Raw genomic sequence first — 23886 nt, forward strand, 5'->3', positions numbered from 1 at the left:
TTTTGCTAATATTGTTATTTTTTAAATGCTAACAAAGTGCCTAAGAAAAGTATGACCTTAATTAGGTGAAATCTTAAGATGCTGAGGGTGACCTTGCTGTATTATAGCATTGATTCTCAAACTTTTTCGCCCACCACCCGCATTGAGAATCAAAGGTTTTCTAGTCCCCCCAAAATTTTTAAACTTACTGACTGTTAAAAATAATAATTGCAGTTGCTGTTCTTAAGATTCGTTCTTAAAAACAGCAAATGCAAATTTTTATTTAGTTGCTAGATTAAAACCCTTTAATTCCATATTTATTTGTATCAATAAAAAAAGTGGCCTTTTCTCTTTAAAGTGGAATATTTCAGTTCAGGAAAATCATGGAGACATAAGAAAAAATAAATTAGAGCTAAAGTCTTAAGCTTTAAAAACAATTTCAGTGCAGTTCACTGAAAAAATTTGTTTCCCATGCGCTCTATCAAACACAAAGACAAACTTTAAAATTTTTCTTCTCACTGATTTTTTTTTTTAATTTGATGATTTCTGAGATCTTGAAGTATACTGACAAAAATTAGGGTATTCTAGCTTTAATTTTTTTTTTTATTCGTCTCTCTGAGCCTCTTGATTGCAAAGTTAAATTAGTAAATACTATCCATTTTTTATCATAAAATATAGCCGTCCCTTTAATTTTTTGTACTACTGTAGTAGGATTTAATTTTAGTTTAAAATATCAGATAACGTAATTATAATTTTTGACTTTTTTTTAATCAGCCATCGCCTTCCTAAACCACCTGAACACCCTCAATTTTCTTGGGCCTTCTATTGCCGCCTTGAAGGCCTCCAGGGCCCACAAGGAGGTGTATTACCTATTTTGAGAACAATTGCTCTATAGCCTCATCCTCTTGACCTTTTAAGTTGAAAATTTAATGGCATCAATGCCACATATGTAGAAGTAATCTGACCAAGTTTGGTCAAAATTATTCCTGTAGTTCTGGAGATATAAGATGATTTAGAGACCAACCCCAATATCCATGTACATACAACTATTAACATCCAGAAAATTTCCATCCGGTGTTTTGGGTTCCTTAAGTGTCAAATCATCAAGATCCGGATAAGACTGCATATGCCCAAATTGGACAGATAACAATACTTTCCCTTCTAGAGTTATAGGTGTGTGCTATAGCACTATCTAGACTGGAAAGAAATAAACTAGAAGGTTGATTTTATCTGAAGTTAATTAAAACTTGGTTTTTCAGGAAATTTCAGAGATCATATATCAGTGCTTTATTTTTGTATAATAAAAAAATCAATTTTAAATAAAAGAAGACATTTATTATTTGTTACCAAAATATTTGTTCAGTAATCATTCACTTTAGTTATTAAATTATTACCAGTTTTAATTGCAGGTAATTAATTTTTCTGTTTTTTTTTCAGACTGTGTTCCAAGTTACTCCATTGTCAACTGATGAATGGCTCACTGTAATGAAATTTTCCATCCCTGTTGTACTTCTTGATGAAACACTTAAGTTTGTTGCAAGAAAGTTTACTGATGGTAAGAATCCACTACATACAGTCCATGGAATAATACTGATGTGGGCCACTTTCTTTTTAATCATCATTTATGGGCCACTTTAGACTCTTCTAGTTTTTTCTTTTTAGTTGTTTTCTATTTCTCTTTTCTCTTTTTTATTTATTTTTTTAAAGAAAAAATTATAGGAGAACTCTCAGTAAATTATTAACGTAATTCTTTGCTATTAAAAAAAAAAAAAAATGTATATGTACAGTTATATAAATATCTTTTATTAATATTTTGTAATTTATTCATTAAGTATAACATAATATTAGAGCTAGATTAGAATTTTTGTATGGTTTTTTTTTTATTTATTATTCATTATTAATGACTTAAAAGACAGTTTTACTGCTATAATTAATAACAAACTGTTATATTTTAATTTTCAAATCTATTATACATCATAAAGTCAAGTAATATTTTAACTTGACTATACATTCTGTAGTTTTTTTGCTTATTTATTTGTCCTTTAATTGATACAGTGTGTAGACATTTTGAGGTCAGTGTAAAAATCAAATTTATCCGATTTGTGATTACCCATTCATCATATTGAACTTTCCTTTTTTTCTGTTTAAATTTCAGTCTTCATTAAACATAGAAAGTTTACTTTCTTACCTACTAGCCTTTTTATATATTCAAATATCATTTTGCATGTACTTTATCTATAAATTTAGTTTTACATTATGTTGGATAGTTAAAATGTGAAATTGTAATTATATGCGTTTGTTCATTAGATTGCAGTATTTCTTTGTTATTATTAATTGTGTGTGTGTGTGTGTGTGTTAGCTTGTTTTCTCTTCATATAAGTTTCTCACGATCATTGTTTATCTGAAACTATTTCATTTTGCTCAAATTGTCTTAAATCTTTTTTATTGAAGTTAATTATATTTTATCCTTCTATCTTAATCTTTTATTTCTCTTCACTTTCAGGAATCACTAAAATTATCTATAATTTACTCTTCTGCTGTTTATGATTACATTCTCTTATATTAACTTATTTAAAGAATGATTATTTAAACTTTGTTTATTACTACCAAACTATACAATATTCCATGATGCAGCTGAATTTTGTTTGATTATTTGTGTTCACAGTATCAAATGTCTTAAATTGAACCAGAATATCTTCATTTAGTTTACCTTATTAACAGAAAAGGATGAAAACCATAAGTAGAAAAAAGATTAAAATGGTGGCGAAAGCATGTAATTGAGAATTTAGATGTAGCAGATATGTTTAGGTTAGAATGAAGTAGAATCAAAAGCGATAAAAAGTTTTATCAAACCAGTAAAATTTCAAAAATATTTACTTGTTCCTATTGTGTCAGTACTTCCACTATCTCTTCCACCACTTTTAATTGTGTCAGTGGTATTACTCTATCATTAATTTTTATAATTACTACCATTAATTTTTATAATTCACTTACTATACGTGTGCAACTTATAAGAGATTTTTGATAATAGCTAATACATCTTTTCAGCAGTTTGCTTTAGTATGAATACCTTTTACCATCTCTAGATGAGATTGAAAAAACAGGAGGCCTTATTATTTTAATTAGTTATCAGTAGTAGTTAAGCTTTTTGTAATACTCTGGATACAAAACAGAGTTTTTCAGATAGTTCCATTGGCATAAAAAGAGAGTTGCTTCCCCATTGTGCTGATCAAAGAAATGGCCACCTTGCTTTCTACTACAAGGTAATAGCATGATATCATTATCATTGATGGTATTTGGTCAGACCCAATTACCATAGAACTTATTCAAGGAAGAAGGAATAAATTATAAGAAACGATGTTAAAAAGAGATGATCTTTTTTAGTAGATCAACTTTAATAATTTTTGTAATAATTATTGTTTTTAACAAGGCACAGAAATTACCTACTTTATCATCAGCCTAATAAATAATGACAGAAAAAAAAATTATTTTATAAAAGAAAATACTAAAATTGATTGCAAAGCAGAAAATTCTTTTCACTAATCATTTATTTAATGCAGACTTGAGTCTCTGAGCTTCTCTGTATAAACTGTCCATCAAACATATTCTTATAATTTATTAACTTTATGTAGTTCTTAGATGATCCCATTTCATAACATTGTCTTGTTTACATGTTACACACTTTGGAAATTGGAAAAGGATAAATACCAATTTTATGCAGATATTCCAATAGGCAGTCATCTGAATTCAGCTGTAGTTTCCCTTCTTCAGTTTTCTAAAATGTCTTCTTGCTCTCTAATATCAATCCATCTTTTCCCATTTTGCATCATAATTTTCTTTTTTAATTTATCTACCACTTGATGAAATGGTAGCATAATTTTGAAAACTTATTTGATAAACAATTTATATATCAGATTCAATGTGATCTTCCTTATTTAGCAGTTGAAGGATTAACATTTAGTAAATTACTAATTTTTAAATTAGATAACATAATGTCATTTAATTACTGTGATATTTTTTACTAAGTCGAGGCAGTATGTAGGTTTATGTTTGGATAATCTTTTACCATTTACTATTCTTACAAACCATTATCTGGCTAAAGAACTTATATAAATAGTTTTATAAGTGTTATAAAATAGTACAGGTACATTTTTTAATAGTTGAAACTAACATATCATAATAAATGTACATTTTTTTTATTACTACATTTAAAATAAACTTTGTTGAATTTAATCTTATAAAAAAATGCATAGTTTTGTGCATATTAGTTCTTTATTATGCAAATTATACAAAATATTCTAAAGAGCATGAACAAAGTGTAATACAATATGTATTTATTTTTTATCGAGTTTTAATAAATTTCTGAATCATGGTAACTGATTTTATAATTAAATATATTTATATATTTAATTATAAATATATTCACAGTACATTCAATTTTTTATTTTAAAATGCATATAATTCTTAAGTTTAGCTATTATATAACCTTTATTTTAGTATCGGTTTAAATAAATTCATCTGTGTATATGTATAAATTATTAAATAATAGTAATATTATTAACGAGTTTGTTAAAAAGTTTTTGCAATTTACATTGACAATAATAAATTGGGAGTTCTCCTGTTAATTGACTTTTTTTTTTAATGAGTATAAATATGAAAAATAATAATATAAATATTCTTTTTTGGTGTGTTGTGGTTCATCATTTAATAATTATAAAATAATTATTCTGGTGATGATTATGATGATGATGATGATGGTGGTGATGACAATACAATTATCAGACATTTGTTATTTTGTGTGTATGTGTGTTGTTTTGTTTTTTATGTGACAAGAGGGCTTCAGGACTGCCTTCTTTATTGTTCGTTTTAATAAATATCGTTATAATAAATTGTTATTTGTGTTAACATATATATAATTATACAGCAACGATCGGGACTCAATTATCTGCTATGGTGGATTTGCATATATATTTATATATATATATATGTATTTATTGTAAGTGGTTACTTATTTAGTAAATTATTAATTATACACATATTAATTAATTATTAAGGTATGAAATATTATGCCTTAGTTATTAAGAAAGTATTCATTAGGTACGTATATTATTTATATAAGTTAGGTGTTCCAAGTATATAAAAATAATGTATATAGATCGGTCTTTGCGGTAGGGGAAGACTGTTGTTTATAATTATTTAATATCTTTTTTGTTTATACTCATGTTTTTTTTTTGGTTTTTAATCAAAAATTACACTACATCGTTAATTTTTTTGTGAAGTTTCAGTAAATATCAGTTATTATTGTTTTAAATTAATAAATTACTACACATTTTTATTCTCTACTAATATTTTTATTATTTTTAGCTTTTTGTTTAATTTAAATGACAAAATTATGGTAAATACATTGCATATTTTTAATTTTTTATGGGCACTATTCAAAAGACTCAAGTTTTTTGAATTTAGTTAAAGTTTGTCACAATTTTTGTATGAGGGTGCATAAAAAAATAGATAGCACTAATTCAAGTAAAACTGATCAGTGAACCCTCACATTACATTTTTATTATTTAAACTCATTATGATTTAAAATGAAAAGTTGTAACCCTTTTAAACCACATATGTTTTTCAGTTTAATATAAAAAGGTTTTTTTTTAGCATAAGATGCACTAGAAACATTTTTATTTATACTACACATTACAGTTATAAAATATCTACCCTTATGTAAGGAACCAAATTTGAGATTATAGTACTTTACATCTGTTGTCACTACCAATGAAAGCCCCATGGATTAAACTTTATCTGTGTTATAGTATTAGCATAATAACCTAGAAGTTTGCTAGTTCATATCTGGATTAGATTAGTAAAGTGTAGTCTAATTGATTGTTATATTAGATGGTGTTGGAAACCCAGCATTACTGTAAAGACTGCTACAATTTGTTTTTAACAACCTCTAATAAAGAAAACGAGTCCGCAGACAATCCCATAGGCAATACTAATACTCCATGTAACCTATAACCTCCATTGACAGTTGACTGTTAGCCTAGCAGATCAAGCTAGTGTGGCAGTTGCCTCAAATATTCATGAACCCTATCTGTTGAAGAAGGAAAGACAAGGATAAGGAAAGGAGTTAAGAGTAAATGGTCAGGACAATTGACCTGCAAAGGATATTTAGAAGGATTTTGTAGGATATAAACTAGTTTACCATTTTACTATTACTACTTGCCTCTGATTTTAGTGTGGTAGAAGTTAAAATTCAGTCGTACTCAAGTACATTTGAACTTTGTCCAAACTCAGTAATATCAGGTGTGGAAAAAAGAAAAGGCTAAATGTGTTAGTACACATTTAGCCTTTTCTTTTTACTACCTTTCTAGGTACCTTCCTGGGGCTAAAGAAAAAAAGGCTTCACGGTTTCAGGAAAAAATTTAATTTAAATAGACCATTTTTTTATGATAAAATATGAACTATTCAAAAAGTGTTTCTTTTAATTGATTTTTTTAATAATTACTCTGTTATAAAAATAAGTTAAATTGTACGATTAGTTAGATTTTTGTTTATTTAAAAATGTTTATAGTGATGGCATTAATTTATACTAAATATTTTTTTATTCACCCTCATTTTTTCTTTTTTTTTTACAATAAACCCAGTTTTATATATTGTATTAATAAAAACAGAAAACAGTAAATTGAATTGTTAAATGCCTAGGCTGTTCGTGCATGCCTTGGAACTTATAGCTTTTTTGTAATTCTGTAAATGCCCATTGCTTTGTTTTTGTTATAAATTTGCACAATTTATTGAATTTTTGAAAGTATAATAAATATGATTTTTGTCAGATTGTATTTTTTTAAACTAATATTAATATGAATAAAGCATGATTTTTTTTAATAAAAGACTTTGTAGAAGTGTTGTTACAGTGAGAAATATAAACACGCCTGCTTGATTTAATTTTTGCTTTTTGTTTTTTTTTTGTTTTTTGTGTTTTGATCCTTTTTATCCTCTTTCCCCTTTTTTTTGTTTTTGTATTAATGTATATTTTTGTTGACTTTTTTATATATAACATGTAAAAGAAATTCGTGTGTCACACTTTAGTTTGTGACAAATTAAATGTCTTAGTTTGATAAAAATATATTTTGCCCTAATCTAAAAGTTCATGTTTTATTTTGTTGTATAAAAGCAGTTTTATATTAAATAATAATTAACTTTTGTACTATATTTATGTGCTAGCTGAAATGCTAATTTTTGTTTCTGCTTATCTGCTTAATCTTCACATTTTTAAATGATGCTATTTAATGCATATGTGCACATATATATATATATTTCTATGAAGATCATTTTTTGGCTGGATTTCAAATTTTTTCACTAAAATAATGATGTTTTATCAATTTAAAATGTTAGATACATTTTATGATTTTTTTTTTTTTTAATGCGTGATATTTGTTAAAAATACTTTTTTTGCCATGATTAATGCATTTATATAGAAACATTCTTCATGAATCCATTCCAACTAACAAATAGTTCGTTAGGATAGATTTTTCATATTGCAGAATAATGTCTTTATTAATTCATTCCTTTTTTTGTTATAAGGGATCAAATATAATCTGAGTCCAATCTTTTTTGAGTTTAGGCCAAAAAAATTTTATAGATCAGTTAGTTAATGGACCTTTAAGTAAGATAGCAGTAATTTTAATTAATGATTACCTTCCATATATATATATATGTATATTACTAAAATTTTAATATTTTGCCCTTACCATTTAAGTAATAGTTTTGGAAATTAAGAGTAGAAAGTATATTTTTTAAATGTTTGTAGCTAGAACCCTACAATGAATTGCGTTGGTCCTTCAATGAACTGCAATCAACTATCAGTTGATTGATGATGCTTGAATTACATAGAATCAAAATATTTAGGTTGTAATTAAACATTACTCCCTAAATATTGGAATCATTTGTTGTGTATTCAACAATTTTTTTTCAGTTCACATCAATTGCTATAATGTACATCAAAATTGTTTAATGTTTGTAATATTTAAAGCATAGCTTTGGCTTTGCTATTTTAACTTTGCGTCACATATTTTTATTCCCCTGGATTTTACTCCCTGAGATTTTTCTGTTGTTGTGAAAGCATCATTTGAAGAATTGTATTTTACTATCTTCTTCAGAGTAAATGATTAATGGTTGGCTTTTCCCCCTCAAATTAAAAATTCTTGGCATAAAATAGGGGAACTTTCTCTACTTTTCTTTTTCATAAAAATTGTTGACCTGTAAAAAATCATTAAAAGTAATGTAAACTAGGTACAGAAAAATTTATGTTAAAGAATTATAGTATGAATATTATTCTAAGAATTCGCTTGGAGGAGAATTTTATACAAAGAAAAGTATTCTTGAAAATGTATAAACATATCTGATAAGTTGAATCTTTATTAAACCTAAAAAAATTTAATGATTAACTATCAAATTGAAAATAGCAGTAGTTGAAACCATCAAGTAACATTGTAAAAATCATATTGCAATATTTGGTTGTAAGTTAAATATTTTTATCAATCTCCAGTAATTTTATGTTGTTTTATATCAAGGGATCTCTTTCTAATGTTATGATTAATCCAATGTGAAATTCTAAAAATTAGTTATGAGGTTAATAGAACTATTAGAATATATATATTTTTTCCCCTGCTAAGATTGTCATACATTTTATTTTGGATACAATTATCTACCTTTCTTAGCTTCATCATAATTAAATCACTTATTGATGCTTTTTCGGGTATAATAGATCATGTTCAAAACTGTACTCGAAGTACAATGAATTTTGAAAGTGGAATATATCCTAAACGCATCAACATGTGAATTATAACGAAGCTAAGAAAGGTAAAAAATTATACTCAATATGAAAAAAAAAGAAGATTAATAGGGTTGATTTGATGAAAAAATATGTAACATTTAATCTGTTAAATGAAAATATTCTGTTAGGTTGAATGTAATCTGTTGAATTTCCATTACATCTTTTTTTTTAATAGGAAGCTATTATTCTTATTATTATTAACATTTTTTTAGTTAATATCAAACTATTCTGACCTTTATTAATGATTATCCCATACAAATATATTTTTTCTACCATATGTATATTTATTTTTTTCAGTAGCAATGTGTTTTTTTCTTATTTTTTCATAACATTTATTTTTAAAAAAATACAGTAGTAAGATTTAATTATGCACAAGTAATCAGTTGTATTACACAGAAGTGAGTAGTAGTTTTAGAATTAAAATTAAAGAACAGTTAATAATTACAGTTTAACCTCGTTAATTTAGACTGAGGGAGAAATCCATTTGGAATTATTAAATCTTTGGCACTTAGTTTGTTAGAGTTATAAAAGAATTGAAGTGAATTTATATTAAACCATTTCCTTAGACAAAATGCAGCCACTTTGATATAATTGTTTTGTTTTTTGTTTAATATTTTTAATTTTATTCTAGTAAAAAATAAAAAAATAAAATAAGATAGATAAAAAATTTTCATGGGGATATGTTAGAATAGGTATCTTGTTAGTAAAAAAAAAGAAGAAAATAGTGATTAGCCCTTTATTTTAATTTTATTAATAAATGTTATTCTAAATTAATGAAGTCTGTCTGAAAAAGCGGGGTTTTACTGTGTAAAAAACGTTGTTTATAGTATTAGTTTATTGTGAGTGTGTTTGTTACTGTAGCCTTAATCTTTGTTGTTTTTTGTTTGTATTGTCTATATTATTAACTTCTTATTTTATTATTTTTATTTTCAGTTATTTATCTTTGACACAAGGTTATTAATTCCTTTTCTTTTTTTGTGATAGTTTATATTTTAATTATAATTCACAAAGACCTGGTCTCATACTCTATAAATTGTGGCTAGTATACTATTGAGGCTTGTGGTACTCTTGTCTTTGAATTGTTTACAATAAAATTATCTTTGAAGTGTATAGTTTAAAGCATTCATAAACCAAGTTCATAGAAATTTACTTTAGAATAATTTACCAATCTTTTCCTCGCTCAACAGCTGTTATAAAGTCATTAGTCTTGTTTATTTATATTATATCCATTACCATTAATTCTTTATACAGAATCTTGTAAAAGTAAAAAACTAATATACCAGTGGTTATTGATTAGCTATCATAAATTATTTATTTATTTAAATTAATTATTTTATTGTCATTAGGTATGGGTACATGCTTAATGTTACTTTTTTACTAATGCAGCTTTAATTTTCGTGTATTCAATTCCATGTTTTCTTTTTCTAAGATTCATATGTAATATATTGATTTGTTTTTCAAGACTACCATTAATTTAAATAAAAATTTAATTTGTGAGAATTACAGTGTAAATTGACATGGATATTTTTCAGTAAAATCAAGGTTAATATATAATTATCATTAATTCAAGTAATAGCTGTTAAGAAAAAAAAATTGTTTTTCAAAATATTAGTAAATGTAGAACAGAAGATTGCTGTTTCTGTTGTAGAAAATTTCTATTATGAGAATTCTTTGTGTGAAGTTTGATACATTTAATTAGAATTATTTGGGTTTACTTGTCATTTCATTAATTGAATGTAACCTTGTCAGTTAAAAAATATCAGTTTCTTGGTTATTTCTCCCAATCATTATTTGTCTGTTCCTAATCAATAAACAAATACCCAACCTGTTCTTGATGGACCTAGGATGTAATACTTAAAAACTTATAACATTTCTTAGACATGGCATGACAATGCCTTTGAATCCCAAATAATTAAAGCTGCATTATGGTGGTTTTTGTATTATATGTCTTACTCCCTTAGTGAAGTATATTAATACCAAATGTTTCCCAGCAATTTCATATTATTTATCTTAAATGTTGATTATTAAACAAAGTTTATCTTGGACAGTTACTGAGCTATTGATGAAATTCTACTTGTAATTTGTTTATTCCATCACAGCCTCTATGCATAGAAATCAGTAATTGGTCTCATTACCTAGATATTCATGTTATAGAAAGCATGTTACATAACATAATTTAGTATTAATTACGCTCTATATAATCATCTAACTGGATTATTAACCTTGGGTCTTACATTATTTTACTTTTATCTTTTTATTAAATTTTTAATTATTTTAATTTGTATTTGGCACAGGTGAAAACTTGGAATTGCATACTGATTTGAATTTATTTATTCAATATAATGGTATATATTTGGCTTTGTGAAGTTGGCAGTGGGAAACCGCTTCACTTCTCAATTTCCTTATAACCATGAAGTCACTTAAAATCATTAGGTTAAGACTTTCCTGTCTTATTGAGAATATAATCATTTTTTTAACTCTATAGTTGGCTAAAATTAGTACACTAAAAAATAGTAGGGGAGAACTCCGTTAATATAAAAAATTCTCCTGTCTTATTGGGAATTTAACAATTTTTTTGACTGTATAGTTGGCTAAAATTAGTATATATACTAAAAAATATTATGTTAAAATTATGTAATGTATATTACTTATCCTTAGAATTTTAATCAAATTAACTGATTATTTTATTTTTAAAATCATTATTATATCAAATCTAGTAGATATGTGTAATCAAGCTGTGAAAAATTTGAAATTAGATCTGATTTTGTGGAAAACAAAATAATTACAGTAAAGTTTTTTTTTATATCCATTAAAAAACACTCTTATCTTATTTTTTGTAAAATTGATTTCCTTGTGCCAAATTCTGTATTTTTTAATTTTATTTTATTTACTTTTTTCCATAAAAAGTTGTGGTAATGCTGTTTTATTTTTAGACTAATAATTAATATTTTGTTATAACGCTTGTTTGCAAATCCCACGCAGGTGGGGCCTGTACCGAATTGATCAAGGAAAAGAAGAATTCATAAGACATACACTCATACTACTGTCGTGTGCTCTTATTGCATGTTGTTATACTACTGTGGTGTGTGGTTTTTTTGATTGGTTATTTGATCGGTTTAGTTATCCAAGGTGACACCAAAATAAATGTATTATAAAAAAAATATATATATATATATACTTATAATAAAAAAAACTTTCTACATATGTTATTAGTTCACCAAGATTTTTATTTATATTTTAAAACATTTATTTAAAAAAATTAACTTTTGGTGTTAACATGGTCATGAATTTAAGTAGTGTGTTTTCTTTTCTTTTTTTTATAACCATCAAATGCTACTGCTGTTAATGCTATTCTAAACAAAATAAAAAAAAATTTGCAATCTTCTTCAGGAAGTGTATTTTTATTTATATTTTGTATTGTAACATAATTTATTCATTTATTATTTAACGATTAAATTATTAACCAATCTTTCAGACATATTTATATTCTTCTTTCTCTATGCAGCTTTTATTACTGTAATGAAATAATCATTCATTTATATAGAACTATACCATTTGTTTCTGTCTACATTTTTGTTGTTTCATCAAAATATGTAACCTTTCTCCTTAATATTCTATTGTAGTTATAAATATTTTTTTAATTACATCACATCATAAAGTGGTACCGTTGTAATATATTGACTGAATTATATATTAAGAAATGGTCCTTGTTGATGATTTGTGGGATGATGCCTGCCACATCTCAAGTTAAGTTGCAGGATTTTATCATAACCATATACTTGCTGTATGCCTATACTTAACAAGGAAATTATAAAGAACTACAATTTTCAAAACCATAACGTCATTTAAATCATTTTAAAACTATACGTCATTACTCAATCAAAATATTAACTTTTTTTTATCATAAAGTGCCTTGGTCGCTGGCCATTACCTGTTTAACGCTAATAGCATACAATAATACTTCCATAGAGTGTACTCTATGGATGTGTTATGTATGTATCATTGTTTGTACTCTCTCTGGAGACTGTGTGATTAACGGGGTCCTGGTCACCTTACCCTACAACATGTTAGGAATTATTTAGGATTTTTGTTATATTCTAAAAAGAAAATTTGAGTCCTCTTGACAAGTCCAGGAGCAGAGTCATCATGTCCATATACATTCTATCTAGGAAATAGATGTTTAACCAGCTAGTGTCTTCAATCATAGAGCCAGTGCATCAGACAATCGAATTTTTGTTCTACCAAACCTGAGTAGAAAAAGTCAAAGATAGAGGGAGGGGATGACCAACCCCACTGTATGACTGTAAGATAGTTTCATACAAATATAATCAAACTCCTGTAATCACTATTTTAATTACCACAATTTATCACAATCACAACTTAAATGTATAAATATAAAATTACTTTTAAAATACTTCTTAAGGTTTGGTGTTTAATCACCTCCCAGCAATTTGAGTGAATATTCACTTTATTCATATTACTTCATATGAAAATGAAAGGAAACATTATCATATTCTTGATAATGTCAGGTTATATACTATACTATTAAAGAGAATTGCTTAACTCACCAAAGGGTAATTTTACAAACTGTATTCACAGATCGTGTAGGAGAAGAAAGTTATAATTTGTTGATATAACACTTAGAAAGTCATAAAACTTTCTCACTACCTCCAGCTGATACTGTTGGTACATGTATTGAAAGTTATAATGAATTATATTAAAACTATTCCTTTTTTCCTTTCAATCTTTTTCCAGTTTTTCTTGCGCGACTTAAATAATTTAGTAAGATTTTTATAGCCCACTTGCTATCCTGATGATAATTTATTAGATGGAATGATGTATGGAAATATGTAGGTGGTAAAAAACTAATCAAAACTTTCTGGATGAAAGAATGAAATTGTGCACCATTCTGCCATGAAAGTTGATTGTTCTCTGACCTTTAGCTATTCCTGACCTATATATTACATAAATAAATCTTTAAAATATCTTCTGTTAAATTATTTTAAAAGTTTTGCAAATAAATTCCCTAATATGGGTCAACTATATTTTATTATTATTATATTTGTAATGAATCTATCTATTGTGCGAAATATATCAATTAAAATATATTGCAGAATTTATTTTCTTATTAGAATATGATAAAAACGTGTGACAACCTTTATCATTTTATATGAGAAAGAATACAGATACGCATAAATAAGGATCATAATTTCCTTTATAGAAGAATACACCCTTGATATGCAAGTACATCAACCACAGTAAATGTTAATAAATACAAAATTTAAATGATAGCAATTGGAATTTAATTTGAATTTCTAAAGTTCTCCTCCCATAGATGTTATAGTAAAACATTAGTCTGTAATTGGAATGCAGTTAATTGTCTAGTACAGCACCTCAACTTTGTATTAATTGCTTATATAATGATAATTTTTAACAAAAACCAATATTTTTTCACCTTTTTAGTAAATAGCAGTAGAAGTATTTCTTTTTAATGTTCAAAAAAACATTTTATCGTATAAATACTTGTTACATTAATATGATGTAATTTTATCTATGCTTGTTACTTTTCAATTTTTAATAAATATAAAATAATCTTCAGTTAAATTTACCTTATGTGTAAACATAACTCATTGTAAATATGTATTGTTTGAATATATTTAGCTAGTGCTCATATCAGTAATTAACTTTTGCTGGGAATATAAATATTAAATTTAAAAAGGAGAAAGGTGTCCCAATTATTGTAAAATTTACCCCAATGTTATCGTTAAAATATTTTATTTTTTATATTATATAATTAAATAAATATATATTTATAATATATTATGTTATTTATTTTCACTAAATGTAAATATTATTAAATATTAGTCACAAAAATAATATATATATTTTATTGATGAAAATTTAATGTTCGATGTAAAATATCATCCCTCTCCTCCACATCTACATCACCAGTTAATGTAAATGTTAACAATTTTACTTATTATTTTTTTTTAATGAATGTTATATATTTCATAATACATATTTTGTAAATAAATTTATTTATAGAATTGAATTGCATGCTTATTATTTTTCCTTTGTTTTTTTATGTATTTAGTATTGTTATTTTGTGAAATAATGTTCCACTTCTAATTTTGCTTTTCTTTTTTTTTAGTTTCTTATATATATATATATTTTTATATATATATATATCTTCTTTTCTTTTCTGTAAATTATTTTGATTAATTTTGAAGTATAATGAAACAATAATTTCTTTAATTAAAATAAAATGTGTTTTTATAAAATTAAAAAAAAAAGAATTATCATCTGATGTTTTAATATTGTTATAAAAAAAAGTAATAAATCTTTTAATAACACTGCCACCTGTTGTGTCATACTTTTATATTAATTCACAAAAAGGAGGAGATCATTATTAATTTTTGTTTACTAAGGGTTTCTATTTGATTCTTGTTTTTTGTAGCGAAGGTGGATTTTTTAAATCAAATTATAAATAGAAAATTCAGTTTTTCCTTAAATTTTTGAATAAAATTAGGGGAGATTGTACAGATAGGTTCTCATTTTGTATATCTAATAGAAAGTGTTTGAAAGAAATATTTTTGAAAAAGGCTTTATAAAAAAGATCATCCTCTACAGTTTCATTTTTAATTTATAACATTACAGTTGTATTATTGTTTGTTATATAATATACATTCTAAAAAAAAAAAATTATGCATGAATACCAAGCATGTTTTTAGCTTCATCTGTATTTAGTTATAAAGATTTTTTTATCATTTTTGCTTTAAGTTGTTATTTGCATGTGGTAAAAATAATTTAATTTTTGTATGGGTATTTTTAATTTTTTCTTTTGTTATTACATTTATTTCAGATATATTTTTTTATTATTTATATGTGTATTGTACTTTAACATTTTTATAGTAGTATATATTCAATTTTAACAATTATAAGTTAGGTTTACACACCATCTGTATACTGCTGATTGAATGAAACTTGCTTTCTAAGAATTATATGCAGTAGTAGCATTCTAAAAAGGTAATAGTCATTGCTTTGAATGTATTTCATCACTAATGTGTTATATAAAGAAAATAATTGGTAGTGATCTGAAGAAAAATATACCTATTCAATTATACCTAATGACATAAGTCATTAGGTACAACTAATGACCTGTGGTCATATTAGGACATTGCTTTATATTACTATAGAAAGCAATGTCCATTTGATACATATGGGGCTCATATAACATTTTTAGTATTGAAAGACTTCATAGTGTTATTACAAAGATCTAATGCTTGCATAAATAAAACTACAAAAATGTAGTACATAGGAAAAAATAATATTTACTGTTTTATTTATCTCTATTATTTTGTGTATTATATATTATGTAAAGATATTCCTTTACCCTCATATGATGGTAAGTTGAATTTTCAACAAACAGATCCCTATATATGCCGTCCAAATTAAAATTTTTAATTTATCCATGATTCATTCTCTTCAGTTTCAACTTGTTAATTACTATTCATCAGAGTTTTATTTCATTATGTTGTTTTCTTGTATCTTTTTAAAAAATGAGTAGTATAGAGGGTAAAGGAAGTTATTAAATTCATGATGAACCATAAGGTTAAAATTTGGCTTAGAAGAGATTTACATTTTTATTAAACCATCTCTAAATTTACTTAATTCCAAAAACATGCTGTATACCGGGTAGTTTTCTCTGTTCATTCAGGTGGTATGTAGTGCTTGCTGGGAAATTTTTTTTTTTTTTTTAATTTTCCTTGGTTGTTTCATTAAGCAGACAAATAATTCATTGCCTCAATACATATTTTGAACTTTCTGCAGAAATTTATTACAAAATTAAGTTTGAATAGTGTAAGTTTAAAAAAAAAGTGTGGCCTTCAAAAGTGATCTTACTTTTCAGGTACATTGTATTTTAAAAACTGTAGTTTATCATTCAGTTTATCCTTAACTTTTTTTTTATTAAAATAGTCAATATAATTAATTATTAATGGGCTAATCCATTGTGTAACGTATAAAATGTATACAGTATGTATAAGTTTAGTTGTAGTTCAGCTGAAAAATCTAAATGGTGGATGTAATATATTAAGGCATACTTAATAGAAGAAATAACTGTTTATGTTACTTTCGTATTTATTAAGTTTATTTTGACGTGTTGTTTGGCTGGAAATTACCCTAAGGATTCGAGGAAATTTCTCAGTAGTAGAATTGTTGCAATGTTTAAATCTTTAGTTACAGATTAGATTATTATTGAATAACCTGAGCATTTATTATGTTGCCATACTTCAAACTGTTTTTTATACAAGCTTCAACAATGATAGTCTTGTGAAAGATTTATATTGGTCACTATGTTTAATAATGAAATGGATTATATCAATTTCTTGCCTTGTGCAATATTTATCAGTCTTTCTTGTAATTGATGCACACAAAGTATCTATCTTATCTTAGGTGCATATGAGCACCTATCTTAGAGCTGCTTTCTCTGAAAGTAATGATATTCAATATATATTGTGTCCTGTGGTGATAAGAACGAAGTAGGATGAACTTGTAGGATTTAACTTCACCTATATTTTCAAGCACTTAACATGATCATATGAACAATTTATTCAGATCAGGAATACAATAACAGGAAACTAACAGTCCTGGTATTATTCTTATGCTGTTTTCAAAGTTACTTGTTCTCTATATCAAATAACATGTAATTGTTTGAATATAGCACTTAACACTTAAAATTGTTTTTCTAACATTATCTAGAATTTTCAACAAGTCTTTAAAAAAATAGATACATGATAATGCTTCCTGCCAAAAATGTAAAAAAAAAAGTTTGTGATCAATTTTTGTTATATATTAGTTTTAAGCATAGAGATATAAGTTGAACAGATAATGGCTAAACTATTCCATTGGGAATTGGTGTAACATGCTTTGTGCCTATGTATATCTTTACATGTATTCCCATTCATCACTACACAATGCCCCTGTATTTGAAAAAGAAGGTATCATAGAGAAGACATTGCCGAAAAATTGACTCCAATATCAAAGTAAAAAGAATATTGTAAATAGTTGGATTGAATCTATAAATTAAGCAGTTGTGGATTAATTGTAAGTAGAACAGTGGTTTTTGAATTTATTTACATATATGTTTATTGTTACTTTTTTTATAAATAGTTATTCAAATTTTACATTTTCCAAAATTATACTGCAGTAGAAGTTCAAAAAATGTTTTTAAGGTATTTGAAGAGAATCTACTTAACATATTCTTTGCTGCTTTAGTTTCTATTTACTGTGATTGATTGTATTAAAAAAATAAATCCTATAATGCATATAACATGTAATAAGTAATTATTTTCATTTTCTTTCTAGATATGATGAATTTTAGTATAAAATTTGCACCAAGTATGGTTGTAAATCTAAATCAAAGTATTAATTTTTATTAAGATTTTTTAAATTTAGTTTGTTGAAATATATTTACTTTTTTCCAACGTAATATTCAGGTTTTACATTCTGTTGAACATTTTACTGTTTAGAAAACAAATGGTATCCGTGTATTTTGTCTTGTATTTAAATATATAAATACTAGCAGTAATTCTTTAATTGTGTAATACCTAAGATTATAATTTTTTTGACAATATCTATTTCTTTATTCATATTAATCATTGAGTCTATAATTTAGCTCCTTTTACAGAATTTTTTTGACCCTCCTGTATATATTTTTATCTTCAAAAATAATTTACCAATTTTAATGAAACTTTCAGGATAAATGTGAAAAAGTATAATACTTTGTAGATATATTGTTTTCTATATCTCCTCGCACATAATTTTACTATTTTCATGAAACTTAAAATTGTTCAATTAATTTCTAGTCTAAGTCTGTATAATAATATTTTGTGTGACTTATACTTGTTTAATATATAAAATATATAATCAAACCTCGTTGTGTATCTTATAAACCAGAATTTCCTTTTGGAAATCATAAACAGCAGAGCTTGTTCAGCTATTTTTTACTTTAAATGTACCTATATTGAAAGAAACTATTTCTGCATCACACAAAAAAATATATCTTATTAAAAAAAAAATTGTATTGTTAATTGCTTTTTGGTTTTGGTTTTTCAACTGTTATTTATTGATTGTACCCAGGAAAACTGAATAATAATTGACTAAAACTAAAAAATAATCATCAGAGTTGAAATTTCTATTTAAGTTTTTGTCTCTTGTTAACTTCAGAATGACACATATTTTTTTTTTCAATGCCAAACTCTATATAAGCTTTAATTTTTTATTTCATTGATTCTGAAATGAATACTGGTCAGTAAAAATAATGGTTGATTCTTGGTTGGCTGATAAAAGCAAAGTTTTGCAGGTACTTACGTATTAACGCCACCGCAGCTACAGCTTTATTTAAAAACAAAGTAGTCAATCCGGATTTCGGTGAAAAATGGGTCGATATAGACTTCAACATCGATTCAAAACAGTCTATTAATTTTAATAATATATTTATTTATTTTATAAATATAATTTAACCAAACTTAACCTACGCTCGCTAACCTTGACTAATTAACAGGAGTGTTTTGATATATATATATATATATATAAAATGATAGATAACACTTATTGGTTCTTTACTGATGATATATTTCATTGTGATGTCAAGCATTCTTATTATTCTTCTAATTTATTCATCTTCTCTATTATCTTCAATAATTGGTAACCTATTTCCAATAATTAATATTCTATTTCAATCTACATAAAAACAAGTAAAAATTAATTAAAAGGCGCTGAATTAATAGTTGAGCCAACAGCAACATCCATATATACACCCATTATTTATTAAAAATAATCATTAATGAATTCACTTTTTTCATAAATTCTTTATTTCATTGCCACTTACTTTTATTTGATATTTATCTAAAAATCATAATACATTTTTCATGTACACCAAATATTTTAAATGTTAAAATTAAATCTGATATGAGCCAAGCTTTATTTTAATCATTTTACATGATTTTATCACGAAGTTTTAATTGTAAATAATCTTATATGCGTGCTTCGATGTGCGATTACAAAAATTGCCTTTATGGTGTCATTGCAATGATTTTAATAACTTCCCATAAATAAGTTATAAAAAAAAATTTAATCAAAACTTAAAGAATTGCTTATATTTTATATTAAAGAAAATTTGGTAAATACTTTGTTTTCTAAATAAATGCACTCTTAATTTTTACTACTGATAAATATAAACTTGATGTAATAGGTAAATAAATTTTATTAAGAATATTTCTACTATAAATTTTTAAATAATAGTTTAAAAAACATTCCTAAATAACAAAATGACATACTTCATGAAAGAATTTTAATTTGAAGGTATATTATAAATCTGTCAGAACTTTTGGTATTGTTGTTTATCAGGTATTTAATAATTATAATAATTAGCAGTATTATTAAAATGTAGATAAATATGAGAGATAGGCCTATGTTTTGAAAGGATTTAAATTCTGACTTACTGTATTTATATTAATAATTATTATTATTAGTGAAGATAATATTTTAAAAGTGAGAATGAAATAGTTATAGGACTGGTTTATTATTGTACTCCTTTACTTAATGTTGTAAAATTTATTTACTTAGGAGTATTGAGTAAATAAGATATTGGTTGATGCTTGAACTTGGATTACTAATAAATACGGCAACCAGTTAGACCTTGCACAATAGTGGAAGTCAGATAAGCCAATAACAGATTGGACCTCCCCTTCTAGGCAATAAGTTGAAGGTCACCCATAATGAAATATCTTACATATTTCAGTATTTTATTAGTATATATTCTTCCATTTATTAATAATAATTATTATTATTATTAAGAAAGAGAAGCTTATGATTGTTATTTGTGATAAAGTAGGTGCAATACATATTTATTTGTTTTTCAGTTTTTTGTCTGTTTGTTTTTTTTTTAGTCTGCCGTAAAGTATTTTAATATATGAATTTTTAAGAAAAAATTTAAAACTTTGTTTACTATTTTAAGCTACATTAAGTATATTAGAAGTATATGATGATTACAGACATCGTTTTCAAATTTTGAAGTGGATCATAAAACAATTACTATCATCTTTAAACAGTAACTTAAATATTATAGTCGGATTTTATTTGCACTGTTTTTTTAGTTCTTTACAGATACATCATAACAAAAATTGTTTTTATTTTTTATTTCCAGTTACAGATGGAAAACTGATGAGGTGTAATATATTTTGTGAAAGAATAAATTTAATCATTAAAGGCAGTAGTATATATATATATATATACTACAACTATATAAACTACAACTTAACCATCAAACACAGTAACAGAAAAATCTAAAAAAAACTAATACCAATAGTCGACTTTTGCAGGATCCCACATTATCAGTCTATACGTGATACTATAATTACTTAAAAATTTAGAAAACAGATCCCTAACAACCACCAAAATTTGTAACAACACAACTTCACTGCCATACTGGAATGTACATATTGCAGTGAGGTTGTGTTGTTACAAATTTTGGTGGATGTTAGGGATCTGTTTTCTAAATTTTTAAGTGTTTATTTCTTTTTCTTGTTATTTGTTGAAGTAATTATAGTATCATGTACCAACATTGATGATGTGGGATCCCGTGAAAGTCAACTATTGGTATTAGTTTTGTTAGGTTTTTCTCTTACTATATTTGGTGGTTAAGTTGTTTTTTGAGTTTAATTGGCACATTAGTCAGTATATTGATAAATTATTTGAATTTTCAGAAAGATATATATTTGTGTGTATATTCAGTGGTTAAATTGCATATACATATATAATTTCTTTTTAACAATATTGCAACTCTGAAATAATCAGTTCATGTACCTGAATTATCATATCTGAGGGAATGCTGAAAACATAAAATGTATAAACAAGCCTGTTTTAATTGCCAGTACCGATGCCTATCATATTTGTATTCTCTCGGCTATAAATTTATTTTTACACCCTCCCCCCAACTTAAGTCAATGTTCTTTTTAACAAAATCATAGTGGTAGAGTACTATGAGGCCAACTAATGATTGATCTCTAGCTGTATCACGCAGTTGCACAGTTAAACTTTGAATGGTGTATACTTCTAAGAATTCAAACCAAAAGATAATCTTACACTTTCAAAAAATTCTGATATATATATTGTTACCTATTAATGGAGAAGCTAAAAAGTAATGAGAGAGAACTACTGTTTTATTAGGGTTTTTGAGAACGTTTTTTTTTTTTATATAAATTTTAAATAGATTAAAAAAATATTTGTGTGAAATCATGTAAGTAAATGCACGAAACCTAAAGGGAATCATAGAATTTAAAAAAAAAAATATTTTATTTTAGGGAGAAATTAAATGTAATATTAGATTATGGAAATTTTTTATTTACTCACAAATTATTGCAAAGTTTGACCAAATTGTTTACAATCATACAATACATGAATATAAACAATTATTTTATTTTTTAATTGAAGTTAATAAGTTATTTAAAATTTATCTTGTTTATAAAATTTATTACATTAATCAGCATAATATACTGAGTTTAGTACACTGTGTATATTTTTTACTGATCTCGTGATTAATACAGAATTACTTTAGCCTGATAAGCATCTGCTGTCTGTATAACTTTACTGTATTATCATTGTAGGTTTACCAAGATTTATAGTCTGTTAAAAACTTTTCTTTTGTATTAAGTTTAACTTTGTTATAATTTTGTTTAACTGAATAGTAGTATTAAATGAATTAAATTAAAAATGATGGTAGTATTAAGTTCATTCAGTTCTTATTTGGGTTTTTCTGAATTTTCATCTAAGAAAAATATATGATAATAGAACTTTTTTTTACTATATTTATGATGCTCAACCCTAATTATTAATAATAATTAAATATTTTTAAATTAACAATAAATTAATTTTAATATATTATTTTTAGAATTTTCACTTGTTTTTATATAATATATATAGATGACAATGATAATAATATTAATATTTAATCATTTTTAATCAAAATTAATTTTTCTAAGTAAAAAAACTATTTTAATCCATTCCTTACCCTGTATGCTCAAAATTTTAAAACTATTAATATTAAGTTGTAAAAAATAAAAACATTGAACTTTAAATTAGTGGGACCAGATCTAAAACTTGCAGAAAAAGGTTTTCTAATACAATCAGATTAGATTTTATTTTTACGCTGAATGAAATTTGAGCATGAAAATTTAAAAGTAGAAAAAAATAATTTTGGAAAGAGAGATGATGGGTATTAAGAGAAGGAATAAACACTGAAATGATGGATAATAATAAGAAGAAAGATTTAATTATGGAGCTAAAAGGATGATTGTTGGAAAAACATGGATTTTAGAAGTTTGATTCAGGGGGGCCACATAAAGAATAAATAAATTTCTCAGATTTTTAACTATTTTTTTTTTTTGTGTAAAGATATCAGATATAATTACTGAAAATATTTATAATTAAATTTCAAACTGGACAAATAATTTTTAATTGAAAATTATTTGTCCAGTTTTGTGGTGTTAAGTTCTTTAGTGAAATTAGTATAGTAGTCTCAGACTGAAAATATGTGAAGTTTTATTGTTATTATAAAAAAAGACTGAGTGAGAAGCACGTAAATAAACTATTCTATTAAATGTAATAAGAAGAAAGTTTGAGATAAAGAGCATATTGTATTATTTCATTTGGATATCTATGTTTGTATATAATTATTCCATTATATCTGGAAATTTAAGCGTTTGAAAATTATCAAAATGGTTTATATATAAATCTGTACAATATTTGAGAAAATTAAAGGTATTTTTGGAACCTTTTCTTCACATATATTAACCATTAATAAGATCCATCACGGTTAAATACATTCATGATAGGGTTACATACAATTAACGTAACAAATCTCAACAATGGTCAGCTACAAAAGAACAATACTAAACATCATTTATTCCAACCTTTTGTAATTGGAATAACACCTTGTATAATTTTATAAAATATATTTCAGGAGTACTTTTTATTTAATAAAGTATATCGTATTTGCAATGGTTAAAAGGGTTTTT

General features: G+C 25.2%; 1 protein-coding gene across 5 annotated transcripts in view; it reads left to right on the plus strand.

Annotated features, from left to right (window-relative positions):
• Window positions 1–23886, plus strand: part of SERCA (ATPase sarcoplasmic/endoplasmic reticulum Ca2+ transporting SERCA) — a 180647-nt gene that overhangs the window by 144841 nt on the left and 11920 nt on the right. For 3 of the 5 annotated variants that reach the window (XR_012756167.1, XM_075364067.1, XM_075364066.1), the window contains exon 19: window positions 1417–1534. Coding sequence is in view for 4 of the 5 variants with exons in the window: in XM_075364067.1 (XP_075220182.1) it covers window positions 1417–1534 (118 nt within the window). In the remaining variant the exon portion in view is untranslated. Of the gene's footprint in view, window positions 1–1416; window positions 6919–11791; window positions 11851–23886 lie in introns of those variants that run through there. The other 2 variants (XM_075364064.1, XM_075364063.1) reach the window with 2 other exon arrangements.

The sequence above is a fragment of the Lycorma delicatula genome, chromosome 4 (genome assembly GCF_047948215.1).
Source record: "Lycorma delicatula isolate Av1 chromosome 4, ASM4794821v1, whole genome shotgun sequence".
Lineage (NCBI taxonomy): Eukaryota > Metazoa > Arthropoda > Insecta > Hemiptera > Fulgoridae > Lycorma > Lycorma delicatula.